The sequence below is a fragment of the Crassostrea angulata genome, chromosome 4 (assembly GCF_025612915.1).
Source record: "Crassostrea angulata isolate pt1a10 chromosome 4, ASM2561291v2, whole genome shotgun sequence".
In the NCBI taxonomy this organism is placed as follows: Eukaryota; Metazoa; Mollusca; class Bivalvia; order Ostreida; family Ostreidae; genus Magallana; species Magallana angulata.
In genome coordinates this window covers 44,443,998-44,468,128 of record NC_069114.1, presented here as the reverse complement: position 1 = coordinate 44,468,128, position 24,131 = coordinate 44,443,998, and the positions used below count along the sequence as shown (strand labels likewise).

At 33.6% G+C, this 24,131-nt stretch overlaps 1 protein-coding gene across 1 annotated transcript in view; it reads left to right on the top strand.

Moving 5' to 3' along the window:
- Positions 1-6,975: 6,975 nt before the first annotated feature.
- Positions 6,976-24,131, top strand: part of LOC128180294 (leucine-rich repeat transmembrane neuronal protein 3-like) — a 54,101-nt gene continuing 36,945 nt past the window's right edge. The window contains exon 1 of the mRNA XM_052848273.1: positions 6,976-7,234. Within this exon, the coding sequence (XP_052704233.1) occupies positions 7,056-7,234 (179 nt within the window). The 5' untranslated portion in view covers positions 6,976-7,055. The remainder of the gene's footprint in view (positions 7,235-24,131) is intronic.

Here is a 24,131-nt window from a genome sequence, read left to right as displayed (position 1 = left end):
TTCGAAAAAAAGATCGATATAAACAGTTTCATCAAGCCGGTATTTGTCATTTGAGAGTTATTGCAATGTTTGTGCTTATTATATGTATATATCTATTCAATATACATCGTTTTGATCCTCTCAATTTGTCGTTTAACTGTTTCCACCTGTATTTCAAACGACCGTGTAGTGAGCGACCAGCGCGCTAGTTTGCCTTCGTCATCAAAAGCAAGATTTTTGTTTGTCTTGCCTAGATGGCCCAGTGGTTAGCGCGGTGGCCGCTCACTGTTAGGAGAATGGGTTCCAGAGTTCAAGCCCCGGCCGGGGCGGAGGTGGACCTCCATGCAATAAGGGGAATTTCTCTCTCTCTCTCTCTCTCTCTCTCTCTCTTTCTCTCTCTCTCCATCTCTCTATGTATAAAACTTGCGTTTCATAACACACCTATAGTGGCATTCAGGAGAGACAAAAACTTGAAAGACATATTGGTCCATATGAAAAATAATAACCTCTTTTTTAGAAAACAACCCTTATGCGAGCCGTGTGGTGTAAAAAAATGTGTTATGTGTAAATATATTATTTGTTCTGGCCAATTTTAAGATTCTAAGGTCAAAACGTATCAAGTTAAAAATCATATCGATTGCAAGTCAAGTAATGTTGTTTATGGGGTGTTTTGTAAAAAGTGTTACAAAATTGTATATGTTGGGGAAACGGGGGTGACTTTATATCAAAGACATGTTCTAAATTTGTCACTGATCAGGAGAGAAACTAATGACCCTGTATCAATGCATTTTAATACTGACGAACATACAGTTGAGGATTATTCTGTAATAGGTATCGAAAAATTGTACAAAGATGAAACTTACAGAAAAATCAGAGAAAATTTGTGGAAGAAAAAGATATATACTTATATGCCTTTTGGTATCAACAAAAGGGAACATTTTTGTCTTTAGACTACATTAATACTAGTTTGTATAGACATTTCATATATTTTATGTCCCGTTATCTATACATTTTTCATATATTACTTCTTAATGTACTAATTACGGCTATCATTGTGCTTTCTATAGACTCTCACCTATATTTCATATGTTTTTGGCGCAATATTGTTGTATGACGTCACTTGCCAGACTGTATTCATATTGTGACGTCATAGTATATGTTCTACATTGTGTTGCTATAGACAATAAACATCGACTGATGAAGACCGGTAACACGGTCGAAATATTTTGAAACAGTGTTTTAAAGTTTTTTATTATTCATTGAAAAAGAGACTTTGGATATATATATTTATATATACATATATGTGTGTGATATATTTAAAAAAGAACTCATTGCATTATCAGCTAACTTGATAAACAGTTTCTAGATAAGAATTTTTTTCTTTTCTCATAAGACAATTTTGACAATTTGCACAGAAAAAAATTCGGGATGTTAGAATTATCTTAAGATGACATATTTTTTCAAAGTGCGTTAAGAGTGTGAATACTAAAAAATGTTGATCTTCCTTCGGAACGGAATTTTTTTTTTCAAAATTTAGCGCACTTTAAATTTTTGTTCAAAGTGCATAGAGTGTTAATACTAAAAAATGTTGATCTTCCTTCGTAACGGAATTTTTTTTCTTCAAACTTTAGCGCACTTTGAATTTTTTTTCAAAGTGCGTAATTTGTTCGAAGTGCGTTGCCACAGACCATAAGCTCTTGGTCATTTATTCCCAGGATTTGAAGGTTTATTTCAGGTAGCAAGCGACAGTTTCGGATAAAGTACCCGGATAAAGTAGCTGTCAATATTTTTTTGTAAAATTGAGAATTGCTGTACCTGTGATGTTATTAGTGTTGCTTAAATGCATGAAATGAGTTTTAATGATTATTATTAGTCAGAGTGATGTCTTTTGTTGAATTGGTATGCAATTTGTAGGCCCTTAGGTACATGGGAATCAGAAGTAAAATACGAAACTTGCGGCTATGACTGTTGTGTTGACGTTACACAGTGAAATTGCAAGTTACATACGGGAGATAAAATAACACGAAGAGTACGTGAATGGGACATTGTAAACAATACAGCGTTAAGTTTCTGACATGTGATGGTGCAACATGCACGCAGTATGTAATGTCAACTTTTACAGGGAATTCGCTGGGGGGGGGGGGATATAAAAAGCTGTAAAATCACGAAAAATGGGCGAAATATGAAAGGGTCAAAATCTCAGAAAAACCAGTATGTAGAACAATTTACAGGTTTTGACTAGTTAATTTTCTTCAGAAATTGGTGATTGGCTTTATAAAGAGTGAATTAAAGGTTTTTGTGCTGCATGTGAACTGAGGAAATTCTAGTTACAGAGTTCCAAAGACATACATTACTCTGCTACAATGAATTGTATCAAAAAAATCTGTCTCATGCCACCTCAGTGATATATGATAAGCCAACTTAACCCTTGGGCTTTTTGGATCTTCTAGTCCCCAGGTAATTGTTATATACAAGAAAAGGCATGCTAAAGTTTCAGCCTCGTACTTAGCACTTACTCATTACTAAGATACTTGGAGGTTTGCTACCACCCCACTCACCTGTTGGGTCACAATAACACCGTGTACAAAAGGCATTTTTTTAATGGTTTACAGTGTTTTATTGTTCACAGCACACAACATCAGGAGAAAGTCTGCGGGATTTTGCATTAAATTTTTTTTTTGCTAGGTTTAATTAGGTTTGCTTCCTCAGAAAAGATTTTATAAACCAGCCCAGCGCATGATGTCTTAAAAACAGTAATAATTTTTAGAAACGTAGAACAATGTTGGAATCCTTTGTATTTCATATACATTCAACATGTATACGGTTCGTTTGGCTCAGCTTAGATTTTCTAAATTTATTCACTGTACCTTTTCTTGACCGTATAGATCTTAAAAACCAGTAGAGTAAGGAGTTTGCGCGGTAGGCTGACTGATTCGTACAAAGCGCTTCAATCAGCAAACGCGCTATGCCACAAGACGGGCATATACCATGATTGAGAGGACTGATGGGGGCTTAACTGCCCGGAGCTTTAAATACATGTATCATACAAAACTATTCACAGTCAATACATCTGTTATGGACTTTTCTTTTTATGTTCAATGTGAAAGAGACTTTTATTATCAATGTAATTTTGCAATCATCTTTTTTTAATTGTTTAAATTGCGAAATTGTATATGTCACGCGATCTCTGTCTATCAAGATGCTGATTATTTTCATTTTGAGGGATTCGTTGCTTTGCTCAGCTCTGAATAAGGCTGTGACTACTATCATAACTTTCATAAAGCTGCAACCATTAACGTAAAACTTCTTAGCCAGAATAAGGCCTCAGTTATTTTAAATCTTTCATTTGAAGTTGTGCTGACGCATTTTACCATTTTGATAGACTTCCATTAAATTCATACACCATAACCTGGTTTCCTTCAAACAAAACGAACCCCGTAACAAATCTCTTGACTCAAACATTAGATGTGCCCTAACTATATTTCAGTAACGTTGATAAACAAATGGAATTTTTCATCCGTCAATTTCCTCTTATAAATAAGTTATTAAGGACACATACGGTAAGATGTTGAAAATTGAATTTCTCTCCATGAACTGCACAATGCGGCAAAGATAAAACGAAGGTATAATGAAATGACTGTGTTTCCTTAAAAATGTTTATGTTTGACATTTATGTATGGTTGGTCTGTGATATCTAGTCAGGGCCTTAAGTCTACACCTGGTAGGGGTCTTATTTCTATGTATCTAGCAATGTGTCATTCACATGTGTATATTAGAGATGTTTATAACTTATTTTCATCTCCAATCACTCACAGTGATGGAAAACATTATTGTTATTTTTTGGTCTCATTTAAAATCTTTGTTTACATTCTTCCTTTATCAATCTCATTCATAAAATAACAACTCTAAATGGCCCATGTTGATTTCAATAAACATCCATCGTTACCTTCCTGGTCTTCTACAAAATGCAGTTCATTATCTTTTTATATGAACAGAGACTAGTGTATTGGTAATAATTTTTTTATTTAAATGGTTTTAGAGCGGACACCTTCAGAATTTAGTAATGAAGGTGAGATTTGTGAAAGATGATTTTTTCACTGATATATGCACCACACAAAACAAATGATTATGCCAATGCCAAGGTATGCACTCGCTTAAGATGCAGTATCCTATAAATTCATTTAAACCAAATGACTGATCATTGCTTAGTGAGTGTACAATCGTTATTTGTTTAAAATTATGCGTGTAATCAAGATAAGTGTTTATCTTTTAAACCTGTTTTATTATGAGAGAATATTATTCAATAAACACATTTGATATCGGTCTGCATCAGTCACCGTATCTTACAAAAGACTCAAATAGCACCCAATTCTTCCTCATTGTCCATGGAAATGAATTGGAAACTTCCGATCTATGATTATTACATGATTGACAGTGCTGTTTATAAAACCATTTATAATGATATTTAGTCAAGGGACCGACTTGAGCAAACTTTTTAAATTATAATACAAAAAGTATTAAAACAAAACTAATATATTTTTAAACCCCCCCCCCCTTCTTCACAAAAAGAGAAAGACATAGTATGCAATGAAATGAAAAGCTTTACAGAATTGAGAAATGACCGAGGTGCAACGGCATGCGGTTAAAATACACAGTATGTACTTGTAGAACTAATGACGATTATATTGTAACGTGTAGGGGGTAGACTATCTGTCTGACGTTACTATGGGATAAGGGTCTGCGTAGAATCAGACCTCGGAGAACAAAACAGATTGACACAACGTATTTACAAGATCTTGGTCTTCCTGGACCAGGCTATGGATGAAACAGAGCACCGTCTCAATTAGATGTCTTAGACCTGTGACCCAAACCAAGGTCTCTAACCAAGTGCCCAAGCACAAGGTCTCCGTGCTACCTGGTGAGCCTTTACCAGGTTACTTCTCAGTAACAAGGGTATTCAACCGAGGATACCAACACCTCGAAGATCCCGATACCCTAGAGAAGATGCCAACACTTCTCTTATCTGAACTCACTATGTATTTAGCCTTACTAGTTCTCGGCCGAGCTGTAGCTTAACGAGAGAGGATGCCAACACCCCTATCTCCGTCGATAATGTAACCGCTATCAAAGTGATCAACACTTTAACTCGCAGAGAGTACTCAAAGACAAGAGTTTCAGAGAGACGTACACAGGTTATACCCACGTAGTCAAGCTCTATTACACACACGGAAGAGCCTTATATAAATAAACCGCTCTAAACAATAAATGGGTGTTTAGTTTCATCCATGCCATATTTTGAATAAATAATACTGCCTGTATTATACAGAAACCTCTGTTATCTCTAAATCTAAGTATTTATATACAATGATAATTATTGTAAAGAAGATCAAATAATATACTAATGATTAGAGATAATTAACAAGCATTTAATGATGAAAATCTATATAACTAAGGGAGGTAACTCTATAACAAAAATGCGTGCCTCGCTACAATATTAACAAATAAAGTGATTCACGTAACAAATATAAAATTACAAATCAGTAACTAAAACATAATGTCTCTGTAGATTTCTAGAACTGTCTTTTACCTCTTTATCATTCATTTTATCATATTTACATCAAACTAGCATGATTCCTTATTTTCTTACGGAAACTTTTAGTTGATTCAAAGCTCTATAGAAACGGCCAGACTAAACCTACACGCCCCGTTTATCGATTAATCGAAACCTACAGCAAACTACAAACAATTTACGGAATGCACGAAATATTCATAGAAGACTGATTCTTTAAGCTAACATTTTGATGTACTTAAGCATTAACAGTAATTTTGTGTATTATACTTACTTTAACAATTAATTTTTTAATTTGCTAAAGATATAAAATGTAAATATAAACAATAAAATTAGAAGAATTATTTAAAGCATTGGCAATCATTTAAAGACAATTTTTATTTTTTTAAGTTGCACTTAGGTTAAGGACATACTTGATTTTTTTCTCAACAATTATTATCATCTTATCATATTTATAATTGATTATTACCCAATCATAAATGCCTTAATTTTTTTTAATGTTCCTTATTTTGTAGCTTGTTACTATAGCAACAGTTCTAAATTTTTACTTTTTATTTCGTATGGCACAAACTTAATGGTATTTACATTTAAATTCCAAATTAAAGGAAATAAAAGAAATAAGAATTTGAATGCCATTTATACACCTTTATCTTCGGTTACCATGGCAGCGTGACCACATAACAACAAATAAATGGTGTTAAGATTTTGTTTTTGCACTTCAAATTCTTTTTCAAACTGTAAAGTATAAAGAAAATTCGTGACTATGTGTGGCCATCGAATTTTGATTCAACTAATATCATCATTCCATGTTGTTGAAAATTTATTTATTGCATTTCCATGTATGGTAATAAATTGTACAAGAACGGAGTCCAAAAGATTATTTTGCATAGTATTATTCTTATCATAGGAAATACCATGCATAACATGCAAAAATCATAACATTTTAGAGTTGATTCGTCGTGTAGAAAATGGTTCATTGAGTATCAAAGTATGGCTTAACATTATTCGAAATTGCAATCACTTTCCCACTAGACTGGGTCATTTACGTAACTGGAAATATACAAGAGAAAAGAAAATGAAAACAATAGAAACTTTTTAGTCTTGTATTATTATAAAGATCCCTTATTATACGCACACAGTTTGTATATTTCAGCTGTGGCTCCTGAAGTTAATTAAAACCTGAAATGTCAATTGATAGTTTACATTATTGACTCCTTCCTGTTATTTTAAAGCAATTCCATTGGCTCCGAAAGCTGATCTCACATTGAAAACGTTTATACATAAATATTACCCAATCATTTTAATGTTATCATATCAAGATTGTATTTCATTTGTTTACATTTTGAAGTTATATGATCACTAGTATATTCGATAATCAAACTGCATCTTCGCTTATAAAACACTGCTCATATTCACCATAACAAAGGAAATAAGTGATAACACGTTTTGGAACTTGAAATACTGGTATAACGATTTAGCAAGAAAGAGTTATTTTATAAGCCTTAAAATGAATGGAAATCATTGTATCATTTGGTTATTTCTTCTGTATGGGGTGTGTTTTATTGGTATGACTGATGGTTGTCCCGCTGACTGTTCTTGCGGTGGGGATACGTGTAAATATGTGTTTTGCTTCAATCGAGGACTGAAAAACGTTCCGACGGGGATACCCAATGATACATGCGAACTGTAAGTCATTTTCATATTTATTGTATACTTCTACTACATGTAGAACTGATAACGATAATGCTAACTAATTAAGTGATTTACCTTACAAATATAAAATTAATCAATTACCAATAAGTTACTGAAACACAATACCTCTGTAAATTTATAAAATTTATGTTCACCTCTTTATCATTCATTATACTAGATGATATACCGCGCAAGCACGAGAATTAACGCTTTATACATTACTAGGATGCAATGCTTTATATGTTAAACCATTTTGTTGTTAATTGTTGTGTATATACTGTGCCTGAATGAATTCTCTCTTAATTGTTTTTTTGACCTATTGTGTAAAATTTAAATTAAAAACCCCAATGCTTGGCTGGATATTTAAGAAAGCGGGCATGGATGAAAAATCTAAACCGAAATTCATGATATATACATGTACGTAGCCTTTAGGTAGTTCTTTTTGTTGCAGCTGACTGGAAATAAGAATAACAATTTTTTTTATTTAAAACCAGTGAGTTGGTATTAAGTGCGTCGTATCTTTTAGATTTTATTTTTTAAGTTGAATTTGACTTTGATTTTTATCAATATCCTAAATAAAAATTTACTGTTTTGAAAAAACAATGAAGGGGTAGGGGTTCCCCCATAATTCCAACTCGCCGTTTTATGCATGATTTATTTATTAATAAAGACGTAGAACAGAATCTGTTCATTGCTTACAAATTAATTTCTAAGGTTTTTTTTCGCATATTTTATACCAAAGTTGTCAGTTCCAAAGTATCTCCCCAATAGTTAACCGCCCTAAAATCTCTGCTATGATGTTTAGTCAACCCGTGTTCCTGGGCACTCCGTTCTTGAAAGTACTTTCAATCAAAACTAAAATCTAGTTCAAATTATTAGTTTAATAAAAACTAAAATCGCATTTAACTGTTCCATTTTATTTCTTATCTGTTAATCCAAAGTATTTGCCTTCTATGCATGATGAACTCGTCCTACCCTTTTTGTTACTTCTCAACCTGCGTTCTGTCACCCCGTTTTGCAAAGTTCTATCCCATTCTCTCGCGAAAGATCGTGCTTCGCAAACGAATGAGTTATCTCTATCAAAACTAAAATTGCGCATTCAGGAAACGAATTGCCTTATTTTATTTATTCAGCATGTGTCAACTCTTTACTTTTATAGTTTATTGGCATTTTTTTTTTTTAGTGTAGATTATTATAATTTTAAATGAAGTCTTCCCATAAATATAACCCATTTTTAATTGATATTCAAATCCTTTTTTCTTGAAAATTGTGAGGAAATATAATTACTTTTCTAAAATTTGGTATCTTCTTAATAAGTCGCAGCTGTCTTAAATGATCATTTTTGGTAGGATGACACCTGCCACCTAAGACAGGTGGACTCTTATTCCAAATCCCTAAAATCTCTGAGTTTGTTCATTTTAAACATAATTTCGACATATTTGACAAATTAGGAAGTTATACAATGTAAGTCACATGAAATCATTTTATTTGAACATATTTCTGAAAAAAAAGTCTTATTCTTTATCTATGTTTTATTATTAAAGTTTTATTTATTTTCCTCATATATTTTTTTTTCATTTTAGTTTGTGTTGTGGAGATAATAACTCATATATAACATTTACAAATTATTGTAACACAAAATCATGACAATCTCCAATATTTTAAATGAGGACATGCATTGTTTACCAAGCTCTTCAGTCATGGTCTTATTTTCTAACTGGGAATATTTCTTTCTACTTTCTATTCACTAAAATTTATTCAGAATGCTTGAATTTTACTCAGAAATGAATAATACTGGCAATAGGGCTTATAAACATGTTAAGCACAAGACTATAAACAACTAAAAACAATGGGCATTGGCCGCATTAGATGGGCGACCGCTTAAATGAGTTAATATATAGTGAAACACTTAACGGGCGGGATTGAAAGGTTACCGTATCAGCAGATGTGACTGTTTTAAAGTCGTTTAAGGTGCCTAATTAACTTGAAATAGTTTCTCAACTCAGAGGAAAACGAGCAGATATCAGGATAGCGGGTAGTAAAGAGAAGCAGAATGGATACATAATGAAGCAATTTGATGAAACAAAGTATGAGTATGAGTGTCTAAAATTTAATTATGTAGATAAGAACAAAAGACCCAGTGGATAAGAACTCGGGATCTACGGTTCACAAGTGCGATACTTTAACCACTTGATAATTTGAAAAACAAAGATCAATATAAACAGTTTCATAAAGCAGGTATATGTCAATTTGAGAGTTATTGCAATGTTTGTGCTTATTATATGTATATATCTATGCAATGTGTGTCGTTTCGATCCTCTCAATTTGTCGTTTAACTGCTTTCCACCTGTTTTTCAAACGACCGTGTAGTGAGCGACCAGCGCGCTAGTTTGCCTTCGTCATCAAAAGCAAGATTTTTGTTTGTCTTGCCTAGATGGACCAGTGGTTAGCGCGGTGGCCGCTCACTGCTAGGAGAATGGGTTCCAGAGTACAAGCCCCGGCCGGGGCGGAGGTGGAACTCCAATAAGGTGAATCTCTCTCTCTCTCTCTCTCTCTCTCTCTCTCTCTCTCTCTCTCTCTCTCTCTCTCTCTCTCTCTCTCTATATATATATATAGAAAATTTGAAAAACGAAAGACAACACAGAGTAAAACGTTAGCGCTTTCATTCAATCTTCAGACGTTTTTAAAATAACAATTACGTTACTTGGTGACGTCTACAATACAATGACGTCATAGTTAAAGTTAACGTAGTAGAGGGATATTTCCGCGTAATCTATAGGGTAATTCAATGAAATATATACACAATACATAAAAAAGTTAAATTATAGCAGTCTGTTGAGGCAAGGTTTTAAAGTTTGAATAAAATGTTTTTCTTTTTCTCTTCTTTCCGTTGCACTCTCTGTAAAAAGTTTATAAAATGGAAACACTTTAAATTGCCCGCCTCCGCATACATCGATGTGCTCGCTGAGTTTTATTTTCCGGTACTCTGGGTCTTTAATTTGCTGTTTATGCACCCGGATTCTTGTTCTTAATGTTGTCCCAGTTTCGCCGATATAAAATTTGTTGCAACCATCACATATAATGGTATATATTAAATTTTTGGAATGACATGACATGTCCGAATTTATGTGGAATTGTTTTCCTCTGAAGTCAACCGAGCTGCCTTGTTTTAAAAACGGACACGTGCCGCATCGTATGTCTCCACATTTAGATACCGTTTTTATTGACGTATTAATTGTAGATGGACAGAGTATTCTCTTAAGGTTCTTTGGTTGCCTTTTACTGTTAGTAAACTTGAGTTTGGTTAAAACGCGAGCCATATCTTCATCTGTTTTGAGAACTCCGTTGAGATGATTGACCACTGGAGCTATATTCGGGTTCCTAGGGTTATGGGTAGTAACAAGCGGTAATATTTTGGTTTCCTTGTTGTTCTGTAAAATTGGATTAATAAGATCCTGTCTATCTATTCCTTTGGCCTTCATTATTCCGTCGTTGATAAGGTTGATAGGGTAATGCTGGTCAGTTAAAAATTGTTTTAATTCGTTGAGACGCTGATTTCTTGTTTCCTCATCACTGACTATAGTACATATTCTCCTGGCAAGGTTGTAAGGGATGGCCCTCTTTATATGTCGTGGATGGGACGATCCAAAATGCAAATATTGATGAGTATCTGTACTCTTGTAGAAGATATCTGTAGAAATTTTATCGTTCTCCTTTTTGACTAGAACATCTAAAAACGGAATTTTTGTGGAACTTTTTTCTAATGTGAATTTAATATCTGGATCTAGATCATTAAGAATATTTTTCAACCTTTGTAATTCCGAGTCTTCTTTATTCCATATGATGAAACAATCATCTAGATATCTTTTCCAGTTCTTTTTCAGAGTCTGGCTGAATTCTTCACCGAATTCCTCCTTTGTCTTTTTATACAGACTTTCTTCTAAAAATCCTAGGCATAATGTAGCGTATGTTGGGGCCATTTTAGTTCCCATGGCTGTACCTTTGATTTGATGAAAGTATTTGCCATTAAACGTAAATACATTATTCTTTAAAACCAAGTCTGTAGCCTCCAATAAAAACTCCTTTGTAAATCTGGTATCAATGTCCGTTCTGCAATTATCAATCCAGAAATTCAAAGCTGTAAGTCCTAGTGTACTGCTTATATTAGTGTATAAGTTGACTACATCCAAGCTTACTAGTTCAGCATCAGGATCCACTTGTTCCGGTAGATATCGTAGAAAATCTAAGTCATCCCGGATGAAACTTTTTACATTTTGACATAGTGGTTTCAAAATGATATCCAATAAATTGCTGAGTCGTTGGGTGGGTGCTGCAGGTCCTCCAACAATAGGACGGAATGTTAAATCTGCGGGATGTTCACAAGTAATGTATTCAGAATTCTGTTTTTGTATAGCTTCTTTGATTGTTTTTGATTTGTGAACTTTTGGTAACCCATAGAAGAGGATTTCAGAGGGATAGAGAAAAAGAAGAGGAATATAGTATGAACAGTGTTCTTCAAAATATTCTGGATAAAATGGATTCTATAGGAAATAAAATGGATACGACCAATGATCTACTTCGAGATATAATCAAGGTATGTGATAACCGCATTGAAAACAATCATTTCGAAGAAACATGCGTGAAATCTGTTAATACAGATGAAAGCAATATGTACTACCAATCGCCAAGCGAAGTTATTCAACAAGAAATTAATGAACTTGCATTACAAAAAGAGGCAATAAAAATCAAACAAAGAATAAAAGTAGACTGGAGTAGAGCGCTAAACAAGAGAAAGCAATTGTACTGGAAACAAATAAACAATGCGTGGGATGCAGAACAGTACGAGAAATGGCTAGGCGAAGACTTACCCATTCTACCCAGAAAGTATAGAATAACGGAAATACCCGGAGAACCGGAAGAACAGAAAAACATCAGAGCAAACATGGCCGTTGAGCGAGTGAAGGGAGAAATACAGCTTTTACGCATGAGATCTGAAAATAGCCAAAATAAGGTAATTGAAATTGATGAGCAAATGGGTAGCGAACTTAAGAAAAAAGCAAGCGGGGAGAATACTTGATATTCTGGAAAACATGTGGAAAGTGGATTGTGAGAAGGAAGAAAAGCGATCACAGGATAGATGGAGAATGAAGGAAATCTGGCAGTTAGATTATGTAAGAAAATACGGGAACAGTATAGTGAAAGAAAAAAATCAGAAGAAGCCCAAAGAAAACGTACTAAATAGAGCAGCACGAAAAAAATCGAGTTTTGCTGAAATTGTCAATCAAAATTCCACCCAAGAAAACGGAAAGCAATCAATGAGCAATGAGCAACAACGGTCAACGTTGCGACCACAAGAAAATACACGTAACAGATATGGAAGAAAACAGCAAAACGTGCCACAATATACGGGCTATGAAAAAAGAGTAAACAATGGAACACAACAAGTGAAACAAAGGAAAACTTCCTGTTACTCATACAACAACAATAACAACAGCAACAACAAGAACAACAGCAGTAACAATAACAGGCATGTAAGGCCAAACTGCTCTCTAGGGAATACATATCGGAGAAACGGTACAACCTACATCGGCAGAGGACTAAATAAGTATTTTTAGGCGGAGGCAAACCAGGACACGGACAAAGATTCCAGCGACAACGACAGCAACAGCAACGACGAAATGCGTGGATCCAAAAATAATCAATTTGTCCACCAAACAATTAAACGAATCCGAAATAAAGCTTCTATCAAAAGGATTGAAATACACACCAACCCCATGCAGTAATAAACAAGAATTAAGAAAAGACATAAAAGAATACACTCGCAAATTACGTCTGGCCGAATATTTCAAAAATACGGAGAGCGACAAAGACAATGAAAATACTCAACTAGATTTAGTGAAAAATAAATCTAATTTCAACCCAAAGAAAGGACGAAACAACATTCTAGACACTGTTTGTGAAACGCTCCAGAACTTACCACTAGATAGTACTAAATGTATATCTACTAAACAAAACTTGTCTAAAGAAGAAACCAATGCCTTAAAATCATTATCGAGTGATGAAAATATTGTAATTAAAGAGGCGGATAAAGGCGGAGCCGTGGTTATTATGGACACAGTATATTATGAGCAAAAAATAATGGATATGCTTTCAAACACGGAATTTTATGCTGAAATATCTGAAAACCAGGACAAAGCAATCCTATAAAAAAACTGCTACTCAAACATTCCTCTACTTTAACAGATAAGGAGAAAGAATTTGTCACTGAGTTTGAATATAAAGAAAGTTCCTTCTATGGGTTACCAAAAGTTCACAAATCAAAAACAATCAAAGAAGCTATACAAAAACAGAATTCTGAATACATTACTTGTGAACATCCCGCAGATTTAACATTCCGTCCTATTGTTGGAGGACCTGCAGCACCCACCCAACGACTCAGCAATTTATTGGATATCATTTTGAAACCACTATATCAAAATGTAAAAAGTTTCATCCGGGATGACTTAGATTTTCTACGATATCTACCGGAACAAGTGGATCCTGATGCTGAACTAGTAAGCTTGGATGTAGTCAACTTACATGTATACACTAATATAAGCAGTACACTAGGACTTACAGCTTTGAATTCTGGATTGATAATTGCAGAACGGACATTGATAACAGATTTACAAAGGAGTTTTTATTGGAGGCTACATACTTGGTTTTAAAGAATAATGTATTTACGTTTAATGGCAAATACTTTCATCAAATCAAAGGTACAGCCATGGGAACTAAAATGGCCCCAACATACGCTACATTATGCCTAGGATTTTTAGAAGAAAGTCTGTATAAAAAGACAAAGGAGGAATTCGGTGAAGAATTCAGCCAGACTCTGAAAAAGAACTGGAAAAGAAATCTAGATGATTGTTTCATCATATGGAATAAAGAAGACTCGGAATTACAAAGGTTGAAAAATATTCTTAATGATCTAGATCCAGATATTAAATTCACATTAGAAAAAAGCTCCACAAAAATTCCGTTTTTAGATGTTCTAGTCAAAAAGGAGAACGATAAAATTTCTACAGATATCTTCTACAAGAGTACAGATACTCATCAATATTTGCATTTTGGATCGTCCCATCCACGACATATAAAGAGGGCCATCCCTTACAACCTTGCCAGGAGAATATGTACTATAGTCAGTGATGAGGAAACAAGAAATCAGCGTCTCAACGAATTAAAACAATTTTTAACTGACCAGCATTACCCTATCAACCTTATCAACGACGGAATAATGAAGGCCAAAGGAATAGATAGACAGGATCTTATTGATCCAATTTTACAGAACAACAAGGAAACCAAAATATTACCGCTTGTTACTACCCATAACCCTAGGAACCCGAATATAGCTCCAGTGGTCAATCATCTCAACGGAGTTCTCAAAACAGATGAAGATATGGCTCGCGTTTTAACCAAACTCAAGTTTACTAACAGTAAAAGGCAACCAAAGAACCTTAAGAGAATACTCTGTCCATCTACAATTAATACGTCAATAAAAACGGTATCTAAATGTGGAGACATACGATGCGGCACGTGTCCGTTTTTAAAACAAGGCAGCTCGGTTGACTTCAGAGGAAAACAATTCCACATAAATTCGGACATGTCATGTCATTCCAAAAATTTAATATATACCATTATATGTGATGGTTGCAACAAATTTTATATCGGCGAAACTGGGACAACATTAAGAACAAGAATCCGGGTGCATAAACAGCAAATTAAAGACCCAGAGTACCGGAAAATAAAACTCAGCGAGAACATCGATGTATGCGGAGGCGGGCAATTTAAAGTGTTTCCATTTTATAAACTTTTTACAGAGAGTGCAACGGAAAGAAGAGAAAAAGAAAAACATTTTATTCAAACTTTAAAACCTTGCCTCAACAGACTGCTATAATTTAACTTTTTTATGTATTGTGTATATATTTCATTGAATTACCCTATAGATTACGCGGAAATATCCCTCTACTACGTTAACTTTAACTATGACGTCATTGTATTGTAGACGTCACCAAGTAACGTAATTGTTATTTTTAAAAACGTCTGAAGATTGAATGAAAGCGCTAACGTTTTACTCTGTGTTGTCTTTCGTTTTTCAAATTTTCTATATATAAAACCGGACACTGCGATATTTTTTGGATTTAACTATATATATATATATATATATATATATATATATATATATATATATATATATATATATATATATATATATATATATATATATATATATATATATATATATAAATATATATATATATACATGTATATACACATGTACATATATGCGTGTGATATATTTAAGAAAGAGATCATTGCATTCTCAGCTAACTTGATAAACAGTTTCTAGATGAGAATTTTTTTCTTTTCTCATAAGACAATTTTACGAAAGCCGAGAAGGATCATTCGAGATTCGAGATTCGAAATGCGAGATTCGAAATACGAGATTCGAGATTCGAAATTCGAGATTCAATATCTAAATTAACCAATCAAATCATGGATCTGAAACCTGTATCCTAGCAACATCAAACTGTTCTAAATAAAGAGCATTCGTACATGCTCTTTCCTACAAATAAATGTCTTAATAGCTCTTATATATATATATATATATAATAGTTATAAAATGGTTAAATCAACATTGATGAATAAACCCACACAGTATAAACAATTAAATTAGAAATAACACTGTTGGCTTTGCAAATCTAATTGGTTTTGTTTGCCCTGTATGTATTTCCCCCCGAACAATTTTAACCCGAAGTGTATTCGCCCCAACTGTGTAAAAATCGGCTCAGGAAGAAAGATCTGTTTAATCTAAATGTTTTAGCTATGAAACAAAACTCAATGAAATAATCGACATGTCAAAATATAGGTTATGATTAAGTTTTAAACCATAGAAGATATAATGATTTACAACCTCAAAGACAGAAATCCAGATAAGAATAGTGTATTGTAGGGTATGGCAATGCCATTGTCGATATGAGAGAGAGAGAGAGGGAGAGAGAGAGAGAGAGAGAGAGAGAGAGAGAGAGAGAGAGACAAACAGACAGACAGGCAGACAGACAGACAGACACAGAGAGAGTTTTGTAGTGTCAAATTCAGTTTGATTTAGAATTTGAAATTGATTTGATTTGTTACAAGCATATATAGACACTAATTAAGCCTCTAAAACGAGAAAAGAGAGGAGGTAGCTAGGGTAGGGCAGACCAACTAGCAAGCTTTAATTTTAACGGTGTTAGCGCACCTGTGATTTACATCGACTCTCTCTCTCTCTCTCTATTTCTCTCTCTCTCTATTTCTCTCTCTCTCTCTCTCTCTCTCTCTCTCTCTCTCTCTCTCTCTCTCTCTCTCTCTCTCTCTCTCTCTCTCTCTCTCTCTCTCTCTCTCTCTCTCTCTCTCTCATCACCTAGTATTTCCATTTCCGTGACGGGGTTTGGGGTATTTGTGATGTCTTACACTAGCTAGCGAAAATGATAAAAAAAACATGAAATTTTCTTTAAATTGTGTGTGGATGTTGTACGCCAATAATCTGTTTTCAGTATATACATTTCAAGAGGGGGGGGGGAGCTATATAGTCCTAATTAATTTGTCAGTTATTCTGTCCCCACTTTGTTTTCTCTTCGTTTTCCAGGTTTTTTTTATTTGGCTCGGCAAATTAATATAAAACTTTCTGTGTAGCTCCATAACGATGCACTGTAGATAAATTATGAGTAGTTTTACTTTTGATAAACAGGTACAAATCCGTACTTGATTTTTAATTTGACTCTTATAATCGGATTTAATATTCCAATAATTATAGGGTAGGAAAGAGTAGACGGGACTTTTTTGCGCATATCCTACTGTACCATTCATTCAACACAGGTATTAGCTTGCACTCATCGAGTTCGACTTGCTTTCCTTTTCTTTCATCCACTGGATTTAAAGCTATTAATTTTTGAAAATATTTTGAATTTATGGCCTGATTATATATAAATTAGAGCTGCGCTGGTGCATATATTTACCCAAATGGACCAAAATATAACCAAATGAATCTAAAAAATTTGACAAAATTAGTTTTAAACGTACGACTCTTTTTCAATTCTAATCGGGTATGTCCTTTAGAAAAATCTTGAACCACACACATTTTAGCAAATAAAACGACAATTGTTTCATTTTATTATGGGAAGGGAGGTGGTGCCGGTAAAGGACATGTATTGCTTGTGGCAGTTGTGCTTTACTCTCATTTGTTATAATAGGTAATACTACATATTGATATAAAATGAAAGTTTCCAATTACACTGTACATAGCTTCTATCACGCATTTTGACCCGTGCGATAGTTTAAAACAATTTTCAAAGTATTTAATGTAATTCAACCGATCATTTTTGAAATTTAATTTTCTGGATCCCTGCCTGATACGTCCGCCTTCTTGTATATTAGAATTACATGTACGTTGACCATATGTACACATTAACTTAATCGGCTATGTTATGGGACGATAACATTTTTTATCAATGTCTTTGCAGGATATGTATCAAATAACAGCCTATTTGTGGGTTTTTGCACTGATTATTTGAGATAATTTGCCGCCATCGTTTATGCATTCCACACACCACTCACGGTTTCTTTATTTGGTGTTCTGTGTGTATGGCGACAAATTGGTAAATTTGCACCACTCATCCCTTGTAGCTTCATCCTGATTACATTTTATCTGGCTAAGTGTACTGTAGTAGTATATTAAATACACACATCTTAGTTTGCAGTGCTTATTTACATCTTTAGAGATTTAATTACAAAAAAAGTAAACATTTGTATGACTTATATGTAATTATTGTCAATTTTGGTGCGGTGGGGGTAGGGGGGTAGGAAACTACAGAGAAACTTAACTTGGCTATGAAACATATGCTTTTATTCTTTCTTGTTGATATATCAAGGAATGAATTATAACAAAATATATGTACAACAATTAATTTTGAAATATTCATGCACAATCAAATATAAGGTTTTACGATTCTCTGCACAAGAAATCGGCAACCTATCATCCCTATCTTTAATTGTAAAGAGTAGGTATCCTTCTAAATTGAAAACAATTCCAAAAGTAAGACTCATAATAAGTTGTTTACTGGGGAAAAGGAAAACAATTGTATTTATTGATAATTCCGTATGATGTGATAATATCTCAGTGATTTGTTTATAATCATAGTACTAGTGTATCACTGTATGCATACATAAAAACGCTTAGTAATGCTTATATTTATTAGTGAAACAGGACAGATTAATTATATTTAGATTATTTAGATACATGTACTAATCTTCATGCGGGGATCTAGAAAGGAGGGGGTCGGGGGATCTGGACCCCCTTCTCGGGAAAATTGGAGCTTATTAAATTTACGTAGTAATTTTTTTTAAAATTGGCCTAGGACCCCCTACAGAAAAAATTAGCTCCGCTTATGAAGTTCTCTACCATAACCGCATTTTTACACAAAAGGGGTGAATAAACCCGGGTTTTAAACTATTACTGGTAGTGAAATACCTTAGGGTTCAAACGCATCAGGTGGAAATGCACCAGGGCAAACAAAATCACTTAGATCCGCGAAGCACACTACATTATTACTAGTCTACTTAGATATTCTGTGTAAAAGTAAATACAAATAATTATTTAGTTAGGTAGGGAGAAGTGAACATAGCATTTATTTGTATATAAGAGCATGTACGTATGATTTTTATTTAGAACAGTTTGATGTCGCTAGGATACATATTTTCAGATCCTTGATTTGATTGGTTAATTTAGATATTGAATCTCGAATTTCGAATCTCGAATCTCGTATTTCGAATCTCGTATTTCGAATCTCGAATCTCGAATGATCCTTCTCGGCTTTCGTACAATTTCGACAATTTGCAAAGAAAAAAAATTCGGAATGTTAGAATTATCTTAAGATGACATATTTTTTCAAAGTGCGTAAAGAGTGTGAATACTAAAAAATGTTAATCTTCCTTCGTAACGGAAATTTAGCGCACTTTAATTTTTTTTTTTTCAAAGTGCGTAATTTGTTCAAAGTGCGTTGCCACAGACCATAAGCTCTTGGTCATTTATTCCCAGGATTTGAAGGTTTATTTCAGGTAGCAAGCGACAGTTTCGGGTAAAGTACCCGGATAAAGTAGCTGTCAATATTTTTTTGTAAAATTGAGAATTGTTGTACCTAAAGGGTATTAGTGTTGCTGAAAATCATGAAATGAGTTTTAATGATTAATATTAGTTAGAGTGATATATTTTGTTGAATTCGTATGCAATATGTAGTCCCTTAGGTACATTGGAATCAGAAGTAAAATACGAAACTTGCGGTTATGATTATTGTGTTGACGTTACACAGTGAAATTGCAAGTTACATACGGGAGATAAAAAAACACGAAGAGTACGTGAATGGGACATTGTAAACAATACAGCGTTAAGTTTCTGACATGTGATGGTGCAACATGCACACAGTATGGAATGTCAACCCTTTACAGGGAATTCGCTGGGGAAGGTCTAAAAAGCCGTAAAATCACGAAAAATGGGCGAGTTATGAAAGGGTCAAAATCTCAGAAAAACCAGTATGTAGAACATTTTACAGGTTTTGACTGATAATTTTCTTCAGAAATTGGTGATTGGCTTTATAAGGAGTGAATTAGAGGTATTTGTGCTGAATGGGAACTGAGGAAATTCTCGTTACAGAGTTCCAGAAACATACATTATCTGGCTACAATAAATTGTATAAAAAAACCTGTCCCATGCCACCTCAGTGATATATGATAAGCCAACTTGACCCTTGGGCTTCTTTGATCTTCTAGTCCCCAGGTAATTGTTTTATACAAGAAAAGGCGTGCTAAAGTTTTAGCCTCCTACTTAGCACTTACTCATTATTAAGATACTTAGAGGTATGCTACCACCCCACATACTTGTTGGGTCACTTTAACACCGTGTACAAAAGGCATTTCTTTAATGGCTTACAGTGTTTTATTGTTCACAGCACACAACATAAGGAGAAAGTCTACAGGGTTAATTAGGTTTGCTTCCTCAGAAAAGATTTTATCGACCAGTGCATGATTACTTGAAAACGGTAGTAAATTTTAGAAAGTAACGTATACGTAGAATCCATTGTATTTCATGTACATTCAGCATGTATGCGGTTCGTTTGGCTCAGCTTAGATTTTGTAAATTTATTCACTGTACCCTTTCTTGACCGTATAGATCTAAAAAAACCAGTAGAGTAAGGAGTTTGCGCGGTAGGCTGACGGATTCGTACAAAGCGCTTCAATCAGCAAACGCGCTATGCTACAAGACGGGTATATATCATGATTGAGAGGACTGAGGGGGGGGGGGTGGCTAAATTGACCGCAGCCTTAAATACATTTATCATACAAATCTATTTACAGTCAATAAATCTGTTATGGACTTTTCTTTTTATGTACAATATGAAAGAGACTTTTATTAACAATGTAATTTTGCAATCATTTTTTTAATTGTTTAAATTGCAAAATTATATTCTAGTATGTCACGCTATCTCTGTCTATTAAAATTCTGATTATTTTCATTTTGAGGGATTCGTTGCTTTGCTCAGCTCTGAATAAGGCTATGACTTCTACCATAACTTTCCTAGCCAGAATAAGGCTTCAGTTATTTTAAATCTTTCATTTGATGTTGTACTGACGCATTTTACCATTTTGAAAGACTTCCATTAAATTCATACACCATAACTTGTTTTCCTTCAAACAAAACGAACCCAGTAACAAATCTTTGGACTCAAAAATTAGATATGCCCTAACTATATTTCAGTTACGTTGATAAACAAATGGAATTTTTCATCCGTCAATTGCCTTTTATAAATAAGTTATGAAGGACACATACGGTAAGATGTTGAAAATTGAATTTCTCTCCATGAACTGCGCATTGCGGCAAAAATAAAACAAAGGTATAATGAAATGACTGTGCTTCCTTATAAATGTTTATGTTTGACATTTATGTGTGGTTGGTCTGTGAGATCTAGTCAGGGACTGGTAGGGGTCTTATTTCTATGTATCTAGCAATGTGTCATTCCCATGCGTATATTAGAAAGGCTATATCCATCGGTTTACGAAATGAAAAATAAAATTATATCGTTAACAGTGAAAAGGATGCAATTTATAAATTTATTACAAGCCTCAGGTTATATCCATCGGTTAACAGAATGAACAATTGAGTTCAGTAATTAGAATTTAAAGCGCCGTGCACTGTTTTTGTCAGCATAGTTCGGCTGTTCCAATTGCTCTTCCGTTAAAAGCGCATTACTCGTAAAATTATTAATATTGGAAATAAAGGTCTGTAAAATTATCAAAGCATCAAATCGTTATTTTTTAAAAAATGTGGTTTTATAAGTGCAACGGTATGTGCACAATGTTGCAGATATGAGACTGCATTTTTCAGAAGTAAAAGTCCAAAGCTTAAATATTTTACAATTTATTTTCAAATAACAAGCTTGTTATCTGCTGTGACACTAGATGTGTACTTTTTTCTTAAAATATTGTACTAATGTGATATGAAAAATTCTTGGATTGACCTCTGTCTAAAATATCCATATAAATAAAGTCAGAGCCATGGTTTGTGGATAAATTTAAACAAGAATGAAAGATATATATGGTTGCTGCATACTTGATTCTGATACAACAAAAGCGCTATCATCAATTCAACTCATGGGTTAAATTGTTGTCATCCCCGATATAGTTTAAACTAAACAAATTGTGTGTGTATGTGGCCTATGGGATATTAGCCATGGTTCAATATACAATTCAATTTAAACTAGATTTTTCCCTATTGAATTGTCAAGCTGTATTTCAAGAGTAAGTATACACATTTGAGCTGTGTCCTTTCAATTGTATAACTCAAATACGTCTTATGGATGTAACTAAGCTTCTGCAAGTTTGCAAAAATGAGACGTGTAAAGCTGGTTCTCATGTTTTGAAATACATACTTCACTATTTATTTTTTTCCAATGTAAAAGTGTTCTTTCATCTTTTAACTCTAAATCCATCTCCAAATCCTAAACTTATGCGTGTAAAGACACGCTGGGGAATGACTTTGCTACATTTCTAATGTTCGTGTGTTATATAAAGAACACTGTGCCGGATGATTATGCCAATGGCAAGGTATGCACTCGCTTAAGATACAGTTTCCTATGAATTCATTTAAACCAAATGATTGACCATTGCATTGAAAATGTATAATCGTTATTTGTTTTAAATTATCCGTGCAATCAAGATAAGTGTTTATCTTTCAAACCTGTTTTATTATGAGAGAACATTATTCAATAAACACATTTTATCTTGGTCTGCATCAGTCACCGTGTTTTACAAACGACTCAAATAATAGCCAATTCTTCCTCATTGTCCATGAAAATGAATTGGAAACTTCCGATCTATGAATATTTCATGACTGACAGTGCTGTTTATTAATCCATTTATAATGACACCTTGTCAATGGACCAACTGGGGCTAACTTTTTGAATCATAATACATAAAGTAATAAAACAAAACTAATATATTTCATCTCCACCCCCTCTTCACAACAAGAGGGAGACATTGTATTCAATGAAATGAAAAGATTTACAGAAATGACCGAGGTGCAACGTCATGCGGTTAAAATACACAGAATCTAATCATGTCAGTGAGATTGTTATCCAAAAGTAATCCTTAAAACACAATCACTTCATACAATAGATCATTAATTGTACTTTATCAGAAAATTAACAGGTATATGCAACATTTGGCATTTTTCTTGCAGTCATTGTGAAAATATATGAATGATATCTAGTCAAATAAATTGTATAATCCGATTCCCTTGTAATATTACTGGTTTTTTAATATTGTTTCCTTCTCCAATTTGTGAATGGATGTTATTGTAAATGACGTCATGATGAATATTTCTTTCAAATAGTAACTAATAATAAGTGCATTAAAGAAAGTTCACTAAACATTTTTGTTTACAATATAATTTCGTACACAACATTGTATTTTTTTCAAATAATACAATATTGTATCATATCGTTTGATAATTTATATTAAATGTACAGTATTGTATAAATGATATGATATCTTGGTATCAAAAAATGATACATTTAAAAAAAAAATTCATGATGTGATATTTACTTAAGTTCAAATGAATAGGATCGTATCAAAAATTAAAAATATCGGGTTGTTAAGATAATATAAATTAACATTTTTTATATCAAATCATGTGGATCATCAAACATCAAACATCTTACATCAAACTGCGCTTTTCATATAATATGATACATGTTCTAGGGCTCATATTCCTCTGTCAGCTTTGATTATCTATCTCTTTATATAATCTTATCATATATGATAAAGTAGTAAAACACTATCCCAGAAATTTCATTAAAATTTCTAGAAATATGTGTCAGATTTGGTTCTATTGTATATGTCATTCAGTATCCTCGGAAAAAATAAAACTGGAGCATTTCTGCATTATGGAAAACAATAGTGGAAGTAGGTCAGATGAAATCTTTGATTACGAAGGATTACGAAGTATGTATAGGATGTACAAATCCTTCGTAACATTTGTATCTTGACACAAAAATATGTTTTCGCCATCAGAAGACACAAAAGGGCTAGCAAAAGGTAAAGTTAAATATAGTTAAAAATAAATGTACATGTAATTAATATACAATTCCTTGACTAGTTTGGAATGCTTATCAAATAGCAAAAAATTAAATGGGAAAAAACACCGTTAGCATAACGCTTATTAATGCTTATTCTGCAATATATAATCTAATTGCTGTCACTGTCTATACATTCGATATCGATCTTCGATTAGTCGACCTACTTTCTCTTCCAAATTAAGCCAGGA